This window comes from Atta colombica, unplaced genomic scaffold (genome assembly GCF_001594045.1).
Source record: "Atta colombica isolate Treedump-2 unplaced genomic scaffold, Acol1.0 scaffold226, whole genome shotgun sequence".
Lineage (NCBI taxonomy): Eukaryota > Metazoa > Arthropoda > Insecta > Hymenoptera > Formicidae > Atta > Atta colombica.
The window spans coordinates 1,331,704-1,345,416 of record NW_017259323.1 but is presented as its reverse complement, the minus strand read 5'-3'; the positions used below and the strand labels follow the sequence as shown (position 1 = coordinate 1,345,416).

At 26.7% G+C, this 13,713-nt stretch overlaps 1 protein-coding gene across 1 annotated transcript; it reads right to left on the bottom strand.

The window, feature by feature from the left end:
- Window positions 1-1,621: 1,621 nt before the first annotated feature.
- Window positions 1,622-13,477, bottom strand: LOC108688167 (uncharacterized protein KIAA0513). Its single transcript, XM_018194313.1, has 9 exons — window positions 13,381-13,477; window positions 7,612-7,892; window positions 6,683-6,966; window positions 3,345-3,446; window positions 3,041-3,201; window positions 2,661-2,847; window positions 1,959-2,181; window positions 1,797-1,891; window positions 1,622-1,686 (listed from the first exon to the last, which is right to left on the bottom strand). Exons 2-9 carry the CDS (start codon window positions 7,884-7,886, stop codon window positions 1,622-1,624), a joined length of 1,392 nt encoding a protein of 463 aa, XP_018049802.1. The 5' UTR covers window positions 7,887-7,892; window positions 13,381-13,477.
- Window positions 13,478-13,713: the final 236 nt, after the last annotated feature.

The window sequence follows — 13,713 nt, the reverse complement described above, 5'->3', positions numbered from 1 at the left end:
AATTATTAATATTATTAATATTAATTATTAATATTAATTATTAATATTAGTCAAATTACTCCACATCATTTAGTCATCTTACTCCGGTCCCAGGGCTAGATCAGAGGACTGAATCAGATAGAATGTATTAAAAAAATTTTTTTCATATCAGTTTTCCTTTATTATTAAAATATTATTAGATAGTCAAATATTTGTAGTAACCGGTGTAGAATTCATTTTTTCGATGTCTCTTAATTTCATTTGAAAAATGAGTCTACTAGCGTTGGTCTCTCTACATAAAATAAAAGGGACTATTCATTTGTTATTAAAAGATTTTAAAATGCGAATGAAATTTATTTATCTTTATTTAGTACTTTTTAAGTTCATCATTTCTTTGCAGACATTCTAGATAGACATAATATGTATATGTATAAAATAAAATAGAGCGTATTAATTTGCATTTGATGATATGTGTTTAGGTACAAGCTTTTCCCTAAAAATTATTTACATTGCATGATGTGTGATAACAAGGTGTCGGAATGCGCAAATTGTCGATTACATATACTGATTCGCTATTAAAAAAAAAAAATTAATACTTCTACCTAACAATAAAGATAAAACATGTTCTTTATATGTTTATAAGCTTCACTTACAAAATGCATAATTTTCAGAAATTGTTAAATTAGTTCAAAATTACGCATGTAAGACTTGAAATTGTCTTGCGTTCATTAGAAAAGAAGCAATATAAAGTAATACCTATCCGTTTTTATAATTAGTCATTAATTTTAGACTTAAAAGCAGTAAATTTGTAACTATAAGCAATACTATAAACTTTAATCTTACTATTAAAATTAATTCTTGATGCATCAAAACTTGATTATATTTTGTAATAACAAAATAACAAAATAATAAAAAAAAATCTTTCGCGCAAAATGTGATAGAAGAGTTATACTGGTTATATTCAACGAAACCTTATTTAAAATGTAAGATTTTATTTAAAAATAAATTTTGATGTATTAAAAATTATTTGTGTAAGTATATCGAATTATGTGCATTCTATCATTAATAATATTTCTTCTTTTCATTTCTCCTCAATATAATAAATTACACTCAACAAATGACACTTCAATTGAATTGTCAAATGCAATTTCATTTTCAAATGCAGTTCCTTATTGTCATTTCTATTCTTAACTTTATCATTGCTATGTAAATATTAATAATTTATTAAAAAATTTCAAAATATTTGTAATCCCAATTTTCAAATTTTAATTTTTCTTAATCCCTATTATAGGATCAATTTCCTCAATTTTCGTTTCAGCAATTTTGGAATAATCTTTCGTAATCTTTTAATAGTTTTCAGAAACGTAAGATTCAATATACTTTTCACAATTTAAGGCGCGAATCTGTGCAGTATTTACATCTTAGGAATTGACGTGTCCAGCGTCGAATACCGCGAAAGATTCAACAAAAGTCGACTTACATCAACGTTATTTACAAAATTGTTTTTATAATTGACTTCATCGCTTTCTCGGCGTTCGAAGACAATTCGATTTCGTCGAAAATATTTCCAAGAAGAAACATTGCAAAATGTTTCTTTAAAGCAATTTTCAAAATTCAATCTTATCTGTTTATTCAAACTAAACTACCGCCATGGCTCGGTCTCATCAAACATTCGATCTATGTTATCTCGTAGCATTTTCTCTTGTTCTGAAAAAACAAAATGAAATAAATTCTCCATTATTAAAAATCGGCCCTTATTTTAAACTTTAAATCTTTCTAATCAGAAAAACTCGAATAAAATGAATATGAATAATTACCTTTAGTTAAATTCGCTATAATACATTGTTTCCGGAGAAACTCTGTGCATAAAGCTCGTGACAAGCCGAAAGCATGCATGTTGCAAGTAAAAGTCCTGAAAATATCATTAAAATAAAAATATATCTAAAATATTTAAATATAGATTAAATATTAATATTTACCCTAACTGTCCAAAGACAATGTTTGCTTGAAACTTTCTATCTTCAGCGGCGATACTTTCCTGATCTAAGGATTTCGGTCGAGGTGGTACCGGTCTTGACGCTCGCTCACATTGTACTGCGTCAAAAAAAGCAGCTGTCCAAAATCTCATAGATGTCCATATTGGTTGAACGCGTAAATGTGTGTATAAATATTCACGGTAAGGCTCTAATCCAGGAACTTCCACTAAAACCACATAATAAAATAAATATACAATCTCAAAGACGCATTAATAAATAATAGAGACGATAAGAGATGATTCACAAATTAATAAAAAGTAAAAGTAGTAATAAAATAAATATACAATTAATAAACACATAATAAAATAAATATACAATCTCAAAGACGCATTAATAAATAATAGAGATGATAAGAGATGATTCACAAATTAATAAAAAGTAAAAGTAGTAATTATCTAATAGTATAAAATCATATGTATATATTTTAGAAATATATTATAATTCAGTTTAAAAATTAAGTATCTTAAATATTTATTTAATATAACATAACAGCGTTATATTAAGTAACACTATATTAGTTTTTAATGTTTGATATTATAATTCTTCTTTTTAAAATATTTCTATAATATTTTAAAATTATCGCAAGATTTAAAAATTAACAGTTTTTACAAAATCTTAGTCTTTTCTCTCTTAGTTTCTCATTACCTTCATGATAGAAAGTGAAGCACATGTTCATGAGACTTTTAGCGGGGGCAAAATCATCCGCTTCATGGCATTCAAACAACGCAACTGCAAAATGCTGCGCCAAAGAATAAAATGAAGCTTCTGTGACACATGCACGTGCTCTTCTCGCATTTACTACCCTCGAGAACCATATTCTTCCCGATTCTGTCTGTAAATTTATTATTGCATTAAATTATAAATGTCAAAATAAATACATGTATCTTTCTACTGATTTTAATACTTTTCATATTATGTTTACATATTGTTGATTGATATCTTCATTGATTAATATTATTAATATTTTACATTTATTATTAATGAAAATGATGCTATTAAAATGTTTTATAACATTTGATAAATACCAAAACCATCTGCCCAAAATTAGCCTTTTGTTCTTGATCGATAGTATTAGGCGCATCGAATAGTAAAGGTACAAAAGCTTTCATGAAGTCTGCGGCAGCTTCCTCCGATTGACTATCAGCTGATAAACTCGAAGCCCAGGACTGAACAGACCCCGATGAACCTAAACAATAATAAGTTTATATTGCAGTAATTGTTACAAATGTTGTAATTTATGTTTGTTTATGATAAACATTCTTAATTTGTAAATAGTTAAAATAATTTCTCAAATAAATATGAAATAAATATAAGAATTATAATCGATACCTGATCTTTGCCATATTCTGCGACCATCCATGTTAGAATCCAAACTAGTGCTGGGTCCGTATCCATCTTGATCACTCGTAGAATCACTGCTGCAAGGCATGTCTAAAATAAAAAATTACCTTGTGATAAATATATGTTTAAGTATAATCTTTTTAACACGATTGTAATTAATGGTGTCAAGCAATGGTGCGTCACGGGCGACACCTAAACTTGCAATAAAATCTAATCTAAATGATTTATTGGACAAAAATAAATGACAAAGAGATAAAAAGTTGACTAAACTATACAATTAAAGTGTCCGTCTCTCTTACATAATTATATTTCGCCAGTTTCAAATTAATATTTGGCAAAACATGAAGAAAAAAATCATATAGATAAATCCGGAATAATATTAAAAAGCTTTCTATGATATATGTGTACTGAAATTATATTTGAATCAAAACAATATCCTCTTTCATATGATATATGTGTACTGAAATTATATTTGAATCAAAACAATATCCTCTTTCATACATATTAAAATTAATATAAATATAATTAATAATTATTAATTTTATGCACTAATGTAGTATGAAGTCTATGCAAATAAATATTTTATGCTAGAATTATTTGCCTAGAGCTATTATTCATATCCCATCAATGAGACGTAAAATTATCACAATCACTTGACTTGTTAATATTAAGAAACTTTTCAAAGTAAAATGATCCAAAATACAACGAGGCACACTCGCAAATGATTATTGTTATAATACATGATACTGAAAGTTACATATTTACTTAACTGTCTACACCTACACATCTTTGCGATGTATCGCTCAATGTTGCGGAAATAACTGAAGCATCCAGTAGACGATAAGTGTGTCTATTTATCGCAACTGTTAGTGTACATAAGGGAATATTTTCCGCCCACGTAGAACGATTTTTTATTTGAACTATGAATACAATCGGGGTGCAATAAGTAATTCGTGTGAAAGTATGCACACATATACACAAGTAACAACATCTTCACCAAAGGGATGCAATGTCTGGCAAGGAACTACAAGTATGACGACGCGACATGTTCGAATATACAAGTGCCGAATTGTATTTTATATATAACACGTCCAAAAAAATGATCACGAATAACAAAGTTAAAATACGCTAATATTTAATCGCACCTTCTCCAAAACAAAATTTATTCTAAGTTTATTTTCATAAAGAATACGTATATAACAAAACAATATGTCTTTTCATTTAATGACTTTTTATTTAAACTTTATAATTTACATAATTAAATACACAATTAAATTTTGTATATATTATTGTATATATTATTGTAGTTTAATTTCGAAGAAATATAAAGATGCAATAATTTAGGTTGTGCTAATCATAGATTATTATTCTTACTTCTTTTTGAATATGTTTTTTATATATATATATAAACCAATTTGTCTCTCATTTTTAAATATTGTTTTTATTATTATTAAGATGCATGAATTTAAGGTGCATTTATTTACATTCTCAATATTTATTATTTACCGTAAAAAAAAATCATATAATATATAAATAAACTCGGAATAAAATTAGAAAGTATGTATATAACATACACTAAAATTATATTCGAATTAAAATAATATTTTTTACAAAAAATGCTATGAAATTGGATGAAAAGAAGTTTTTGTTTTTTATTTATACATTGCATAATTTAAATAATATAAAAAACTAAAACAAATTAGATCTTTTAATCTATTTAAATATCTTGATGCATCATGAAACGTTTAATTATGAAAATCAATATCTCCGGGTCAAACCATATATAAGGTTTCATTGCAATCGACCCACGAATATTCGAACACCAGGTTACGCGAACATATCGATTGCACTAATATTCGCTAATCACATCTAGCTAAGGAAGAAGGGTCAGAAATTCGGTGTGTGATAAGATTACAATAGCTTCTAAATATCGAGACTTTGTTTAGATAATATATTATCTGAATGTCAATAACTAATTTTACACGAGCTATACGTGTACATTAATACTTGAATAAAAATATTAAATCGTAATTGAATATAACATTGTTAATATTTTAAATTGTTATTAAAGATGTAATAATTTTTAATGAAATTTTCAAAAAATATTTTATGTATTATTATAAAACAATATTATTTGCGTTGATCTTTTCTATTTTTAAAAATATGGATGTAATTTTTATTTTGATAAGAATTATATAAGATAATTGATCCTATTAATGTACCTTTTAGCAATTTGCTTATTACTGAATTAATTATTAAATATCATAGCTTTAATTTTATCTGCTTGCAATCAATATTGGTTTTTCAACTATTTCTGTTTCTTATAATATTTCTTTAATCTAAAAAATGTTAATACTTTATAATGTTTTTGACAAAAATAGAGAACATATTTTTGTCCTTATTAATGAGTCCTCTAAGCAGCACTGGCCCTATTAATGTGTCCCCAATTTGTGTGCCTATCCACATTTGACTCATTTTAATATATAGTTTCTAATAAATTTAAGCTAATTGTTTATGTTAATATTACATAAATCATTATTTCAATTATATTTATTTTATAGTACACTCATAACATAACGTTCTCAGCTCCAATACAAGGCACGTTAATAAGGATAAGCTTAAAATCTTGCGGTACGTATTACTAGATTCACATAAATTCCTCATATCTTTTATAAAAATATTTAAAATATTTTAATACTCAAAAAATAAAATATTATCTTCGGGGTATCGTACGCATTAATAATTTAACTTAATAAAAAAGAAATATTTTTTCTTATTTATTTATGCTTTTCTTTATGACTTATCGAAATACAAAAGCACATTAATAAGGATAGGCACAGTAATTGGGACAGTTACTAATTCTTATTAATATGAAATTACATTTACATTTTTAAAAGTATTTTTCCTTATGTATCAAAAACTTATAAATACTGTACAATATCATTACTTTTTAACAGAGTATGTATTAAGTAATATATACCAATTGATATTTCACATGCACGTATTTAAATATGTAAAAGTCTTGATATTCTAAGCTGAAGCATCCCTACGTGTAATACACTGAGGAGACACGCGGGTGAAATCACAGGGGCAGTCCACACTGACTGTTACATTTACCTAAACGGAAAACAACCGTCTGATAGCGGGTCGGCGCCCTCGCTTCGTGAAAAAAAGAAGAACACAATATATTATTTCCAGCCGAGTCTCGATCTGCATGATCACAACAATCGCGAGCGAGAGAAAGATAGCAATCGAAGACGAAAAGAGTTATTGACTTCGACTTGGTCGGCGTCTGTCACGGATAATTGGAGGTGAGAACTAATCACCTGCTTTATAATTCAATTTCTCGTAAGGATCGGGCCCGGTCGCTTTGATGTCCTGCTCCTGAATGGGCTCTATACTTTCCTGGCTGTCGCGATCAGGACTAATATCGTCCTGTTCAATTCGATTCTCCTGTTTCTTACTTGAGACTGATCTGGAAGATGCTATCTCTTCGTAAGTCATCCCAGGCGGATATTTTCGTGTTCTGGAAAGATTGGCGCTTCCCTGCCGTTCTAATTTGTGTCGCGCTATTGCCTCATAATCTTCATAGGATAATCCCGTGCCAAATCTACGAATGAAATATTGCATGTCGCAGTATAAATATTCATGAGTAGCGAACATTACAATATTATCCTTCTCTAACAAGTGTAAATCCGGTCTATAGTGCATACAACATAGTTTACTAAGAATTGCACATATAATTAAAATTTACATTACAAGAAAATTATACGATTTTACGTATGTATGTCATGTATAGACTAGCAAATACCTAATATTAATTCGGCAAATTGTATAGCAAATGAAATTTAAGCTGTATAATAACAAATATGAAGAAAATATAATAAATTAAAAATATAGTATTACTTTAAATCTTTTTTATATTTTAGACATAGTTTTTCTAAATATTTATAAATATTTATAAAAGATACAAAAAATATATTTATAATAATCGGTTAGAACAGATAAGTGCGTATAAAAAATTATTTACGCATATTTTAATAGTATAGAAATTGATTTCAACTCTACAAATAAAGAATTGTTAGTTTAGACAATTAAAAACATTGAACTCATCTTGTTGAATAACATTGTTGTCGAGTCTACAGTTTCAACACTGCCAAGTTTACAATTTATAGTTTCTACGCTCTTAACGTACATGATCTAATGTTGTACCATAATTGTTATAAAGTTATAGGATAACAAAACGTTTATTTACCTCGGAAGCCTGAGTTTTCGCCGACCTAATTGTTCTTCTGATTTGATAGGCTGCAATGCAGGTGCTTGCGGAGATGATGATGGCGTAGAAGGGGTTGTAGTCAGTTCGCTTTCTTCTAAGCTACTACTAAGAGCAGATCCTATTCTGTTCCCTAGGCCCTGAAGATATTCCCCGCTTCCTCCTAGAGCGGTTCGCACAGATCTAAGAGCACCTCTGGTGCGTCCAATTAATGACGCCCTTCCATTGGATGGCAAAGCTGTTGTAATATCTACCATCCTATCCTAGAATAAGTACATCATACATAAATCGCAATTAACCCTATATTTTCAAGAGTCATAATTTAGTAATGCTGTCGGCATCTCTCGTACTTAAACAATAAATTATTTGTACAATCATTTTATAATGAATCAATTAATAACTGATAATAACGGTACTTAAAATTTAAAAGACATAAAAAAGGCAAAAAAAATTAAAATTATAATGTTGTTCAATATAGATAATTACATACAACAGATGAAGATTGCTATGCTGTGTGTATTTGAAAACACAATTATCATATATTTTTATATATATATATTTATCATATGTTTGCAAATTTAATTAAAAGCAACGAGTGTTTAATGCTACAAATAGAATAAATCCAAGATAATATCACAGAATTGATTATTAAATTAATGTATAGCTTTTAAAGATTCAATTTTTGCTTTTTTGATAGTTTATATGCAAAATATGAATAATACTCTTACTCTTATAAAAGTGAAAAATTAAAAAATATAAAAATTAGTTTAATATATAAAGTTAGATATTGTATTTTTTTACAAATTTTCCTAATTTACAAAGTAACTTGTGCACTTGTAAGTTATAAATAAATAAAAAGCAATCAAATTTTTAAATTTTATAATAAGTAAGATCTTCCGTAAACTAAAAATGAAAATTAATAAAAATAAAAGTTATGCTACTATAGACTTTTTCGAAATATATAAATAATATCATTTCATTTCTTATTAATAATAAATTTCTTATTAATAATAAATTTCAAGCGTTATGATAACAAGGAGAAATTCTAATAATTAGGTCTTATTCGACAGACCTTGTTTGAATGCCGATTATGAAAAGTTTCTAATTCATTGAAGTAGTTTGCACCGGATTCCTATTACACATTTCGACATTTCAGCGAAGTAATTTGCGAAACTCGCGACCTATCGTCGGTTAGTTGTAGGCTCAATATAGTCCTTGCGAATAAGGCTGAAAGTAATCTCAGATAAGAAACGTAAGCTTCATTTCCGATGTATATAGGCCACCTACTCATCTATGTACACGTGTATGCATAAAATGATAACGGTGAATCGTAGTAAAAAGGGAGTTAAAAAAAGATATGTCGACTGGAAGTGATAAAATTTCGAGGTCACTTAAATTGTTTGAACTCGTGCCATTTTATTCAAAATAAAATAAAAAACACACAAAAACAAATTATGTATGCAAAAAGAATAAAAAAATAATAATTTGCATTGCGTACAATTTATTATCACAAATAGCTGATTAATGATGTGAAATCTTATGTACTGTCATACGAAAAAATTTTATGTTATTATTATTTCTTGTTTTTTACATATATAAATACATTATTAATTGCTTTACAAATATTTTTATGCCAAATCTGTTATATATTAAAAAAATTAAAATGTCGTTTTGATTATAATTATTTTATTGATTATAATTATATATAATTCGGAAAGTCATAAATTTCTATTAACCCGTAAATTTCCATAAAAAATCGCCTAGTGCATGTTTAGAAATAATAAGTAAATAAGAATATATATTTTGGCGAAAATAAAAATCATAGCGTAAATCTAACATAAAGAAAGAGAAGCGTAAATCAAACTTCTAGAAAGCGAAAATTGAAACGAAATATAAAAGAAGCTTTTACGTTTTCGTTGTTTCAATTTTTGTTTCCTAAAAGCTTCATTTACGCTTCTGTTACTTTTCCCGTACATTTGACTTATGCTCCAATTTTTATTTTTACCAGAGTAAAAGTTTATCAATTAATTTTTCAACAACACACACACACACACACACACACACACACACACACACACACACACACACACACACACACATACAAAATAAATCTAAATGTGTTTTGCTCATTCGTCCAATTACACATTACATTAATTACATACGACCTTTTGCATTCATGCTTTACACTTACACTAAAAAGAAAAACGCGCGACATATCACTAGGAAAGGGCATTCCATTTATATCGTGCTCTACTTTTTTGCTGACAAAGAATCTTTAAAACGATTTATTTATTCCGAGAGCTTCCGAAAAATGATATGTGAATATATAAATATACATTTTATTTTAAACACAGAATAACTTATATTCTCGATGTTGCCGTGAATATATAAAATACATCTTTCTCCAATGTCTGTCGATAAATAAAGAAATGATACAAAACAAGTTGAACTAATAAAATTAAATCATGAAAATCGGTTACTGAATGGTCATCTATTATTGACTGAATGTTAAACTGAACAGACTTATATAATCTTACGTTGTGGTAACCGCAAATGATATAAAATCAACACGGATATCCTTTATGGCTATTCTTAATCACTGCATACAAATTTTTGGTAAAATCCAATTTGTTATATTCTAACCGTTTGCATTTGTAAGAATTTTACCGCTATATAATTACATAATTTCAACATATAACAATAAATAATAATCATTCAAAATAACAATGCTCTTTAAAACATACAAGTTTCGCTTAATAAAAATTTAATTTACATCTTAACTATACAATTGACACATATAGTTAAATAATTTTAACAAACAAAAGAATTTAGTATATAAATAGATGTAAAAGTCTTTAATTTATTCATTATTGTTAAAATTTTCTATTACAAAATTTTCCGATTAACTTTAAAATATTATTAATATTTTATATTTTATTTTATATATTATAACAATTAATAAGAAAATTTATAAAATGTAACATTTAATATAGAAATAATTGTAGTAAAAAATGCGCAATATCATCGATATTTATCATACAAAACTGCAAATAAAACTCTTTTCATAATGTCTAAAGATAGATCATTGATTGCGTCCACATGTCTACAGCAAGTTCGACGCCGCGAGAATTTCCGATTAATGTGGGCGATGCGAGGCCAAAATGTATAATATCCATTAGGAATTCTATATCAATATCTCAATAATTAATATCTCTATATTTGAAATATAGTTAAACGTCTTAATCTTGAAAGGAAATCATAAATGGATATTCGAAAATTCACAACATTTTAATAAAAAAATCAGTAACGTAAAGTAAATGTATTTCAAAAAATTATAATATAAGATATTTCAAAATTTATTTAAAATTTATTGTAAATCTTGAAAGGAAATCATAAATTAATACTCGAAAAATTCAACATTTAATAAAAAAATCATTAACGCAAAGTAAATGTATTTCAAAAAACTATAAGATATTTCAAAATTTATTTAAAATTTATTGTAAATTAAATATTTTCTTTCTCTTTCTTAGAGCATATTTATTCTTTTTAAAAATAAATATCTCCAGAAATAAAATAATAAAATAAACAATAGAAAATAAAGGAAAATTACGATTTAAAGAACAAGAACTAGAAAATAATTTTATTAGTTTACATCCTTATCTATTAAGACGTATGTACGAAGAATAATATACTGACAATGATACATCGAATATATTCTTGATAATATTAAAATGTAAAATGAGACTAGATGCATATTAATACATACTAGGAGATATAAAATTTTATATCAGTAACATAAAGTTATATGTATAATAAAATACTACGAGGAACAATGATCGGCACATAAACAGTGGCAAGCAAATATCAATGAAAAATTATTAACAAAGCAGATCATGCAAGAGTGAACGATATCGAACGGCATGTGGACGACAATATTTCACAATGGAACACAACTGCAATGCAGCGTTATCTATATTATGCAGTTCTGCGCTATGCGGGACATGCAGACATTCTAAATATTAAAATCACAAAAGAAAAAGTGACAGAAAAAGGAAAAAGAAGTTCTTCAGCGCATTTGTAAATACAACAACAAAAATATGGATGATAAACGCAAGTGTAACAAGATATTTGTCACTCAGCAGTATAGCAAAACGAATGCATTGGGTCAATGTAGCTAAACATAACTGCAAATAGAACGGATGACGATTTTGTCGAAGCTCGACGAGCAGTAAATTATTAATATAAAATATGATCCAATATATTCCACATGCAAAAAATTAATATCGCAAAAATATTAAACGAGAAACGCAAATAACGCTTAATATGTTGCGATAATAAATTTGCGTGTCAAATTAGCTACATGGTTATATTCATCAAAATGCAAACTAAAATTTGCATTGGTTTGAAATATTTTAAATTCCATTAATTCATATATACATTAACTTTCTCGGCTCTTAAAAAATATTTTCCAACATTTTGCATGTTAATTTGTATGTTTGCATTATACTATACAAGTATAAAAATGTAAAATTTGTATGGTATGCTACAAAAGAGGATACTTAAACAAATATAATCTGCATTTATCCCTTTTCAAAGAATTATTACGTTAACACTCAATAAATTAATAATTACATTAATAGTAACTTGCTAGAAAATTTATACATTAGTATTAAATTAGATTTACAAATGCTTAAATATTAATTGTTTACTAATTATAATAACAAACAATTTAATCACAATTTCGACTCATCACACCATATACTGTTAGTAGTTTTAGCTTATAGCAAACGCACTGGATTAAAAAAATGGAAATTAAAAAATTAGAAAACATAAATTAAAAACAATATGACAGAAATATTCATGTTAAATAGACTTTCATGTGTTGTTTACTCTGTTAGTGAAAAAATACAATTTGTTTTAAAGTATACGTGATTTGCACATTAAATATTGTATATGCGATTCTTATTTTATTATATATCAAATATATAATAAAATAAGAATCGTCAATGTTATTGAATTAATTGTTATATCAATTATAAAAGAATTGTTAATAAAATTGTTACTTAATTAGTGTAAAGATATTTATTATAAAGTTATCCAATAAAAAAATTAATTAGATGTATATAAAATAACTCACTCATATAAGATAATAAATAACAGTACACGTAAGCTTAGCTAAATTTTTATCTAAAATTCGTACTTAAAAAATATCGATATCTTAATATTACATCAATCATTTCTATACAATAAAATCATGCAAAGATTGAAAGCTTGAAATATATTTACTTATTTGAAAAAATGTTACTAAATCTTAAGTAATCGAATTTGATATTCAGTGTAAAAAATGATAATTTACAGTTCAAAAATTTATAAATATTTTTTAATTAAAAGTAAATAATATATTAAAAAAGATATATTAATAAATAATATATTAAATAATATAGTAAATAATATTAATTAAAAAATTGAAAGTAAATAAATATTAAATGAAGAACATTAAAAATAGATAATTTGCAAATAATACAATGAGCACAGCTGTCAAAACAAACGATACTATCGTTCTATAAATTACGTTTTATTGATCAAAGTAAAAAATATTCCATTGATAGATTCTAAACTCATAGATATCTATTTAAAAAATTATTGTAGAAAACAATATAAATAGATAAAAAATAAAATAAGTCAATACATATCTTAGAGCTTATTACGAGATAATAATTTGAGTTTCGATATATTCTTCCAATTAAATACCGTGGAGAAATAAAGTCCGGGATCACAGACAATCACTGTCACCTTCGTCAAACGTTTGTACAAACACGTGCAACACTGCTCTTGACATACTACTATGGACTTGTATTATCGCGAGCTTTGCAGCTACCTCAGGGCCCATTGGCACGTAACGTTGCATTACCCCTCCAGACGTACGATCGAATTAATAAAGGCGCATGCGTTTATCGCGATCAATACGTCTCGATTTACCGGCACATTCATTAATTTCGTGAAGAAATTCGCCACCGTACACCTACTGGCAGTCGATACAATGCCAACTAACAATAAATTATTCAATAAAAATATTTCAATATA

What these genes read in the sequence shown, in the direction of transcription:
- LOC108688167 (XM_018194313.1), bottom strand. Translation starts at nt 7,886, where the DNA reads ATGGTAGATATTACAACAGCTTTGCCATCCAATGGAAGGGCGTCATTA. An exon ending in CAGAATATGGCAAAGATCAG is followed by an intron (nt 3,202 to 3,344) that starts GTATCGATTATA and finishes ATTATTGTTTAG; the next exon opens with GTTCATCGGGGTCTGTTCAG. An exon ending in ATTTTGGGCAGATGGTTTTG is followed by an intron (nt 2,848 to 3,040) that starts GTATTTATCAAA and finishes ATAAATTTACAG; the next exon opens with ACAGAATCGGGAAGAATATG.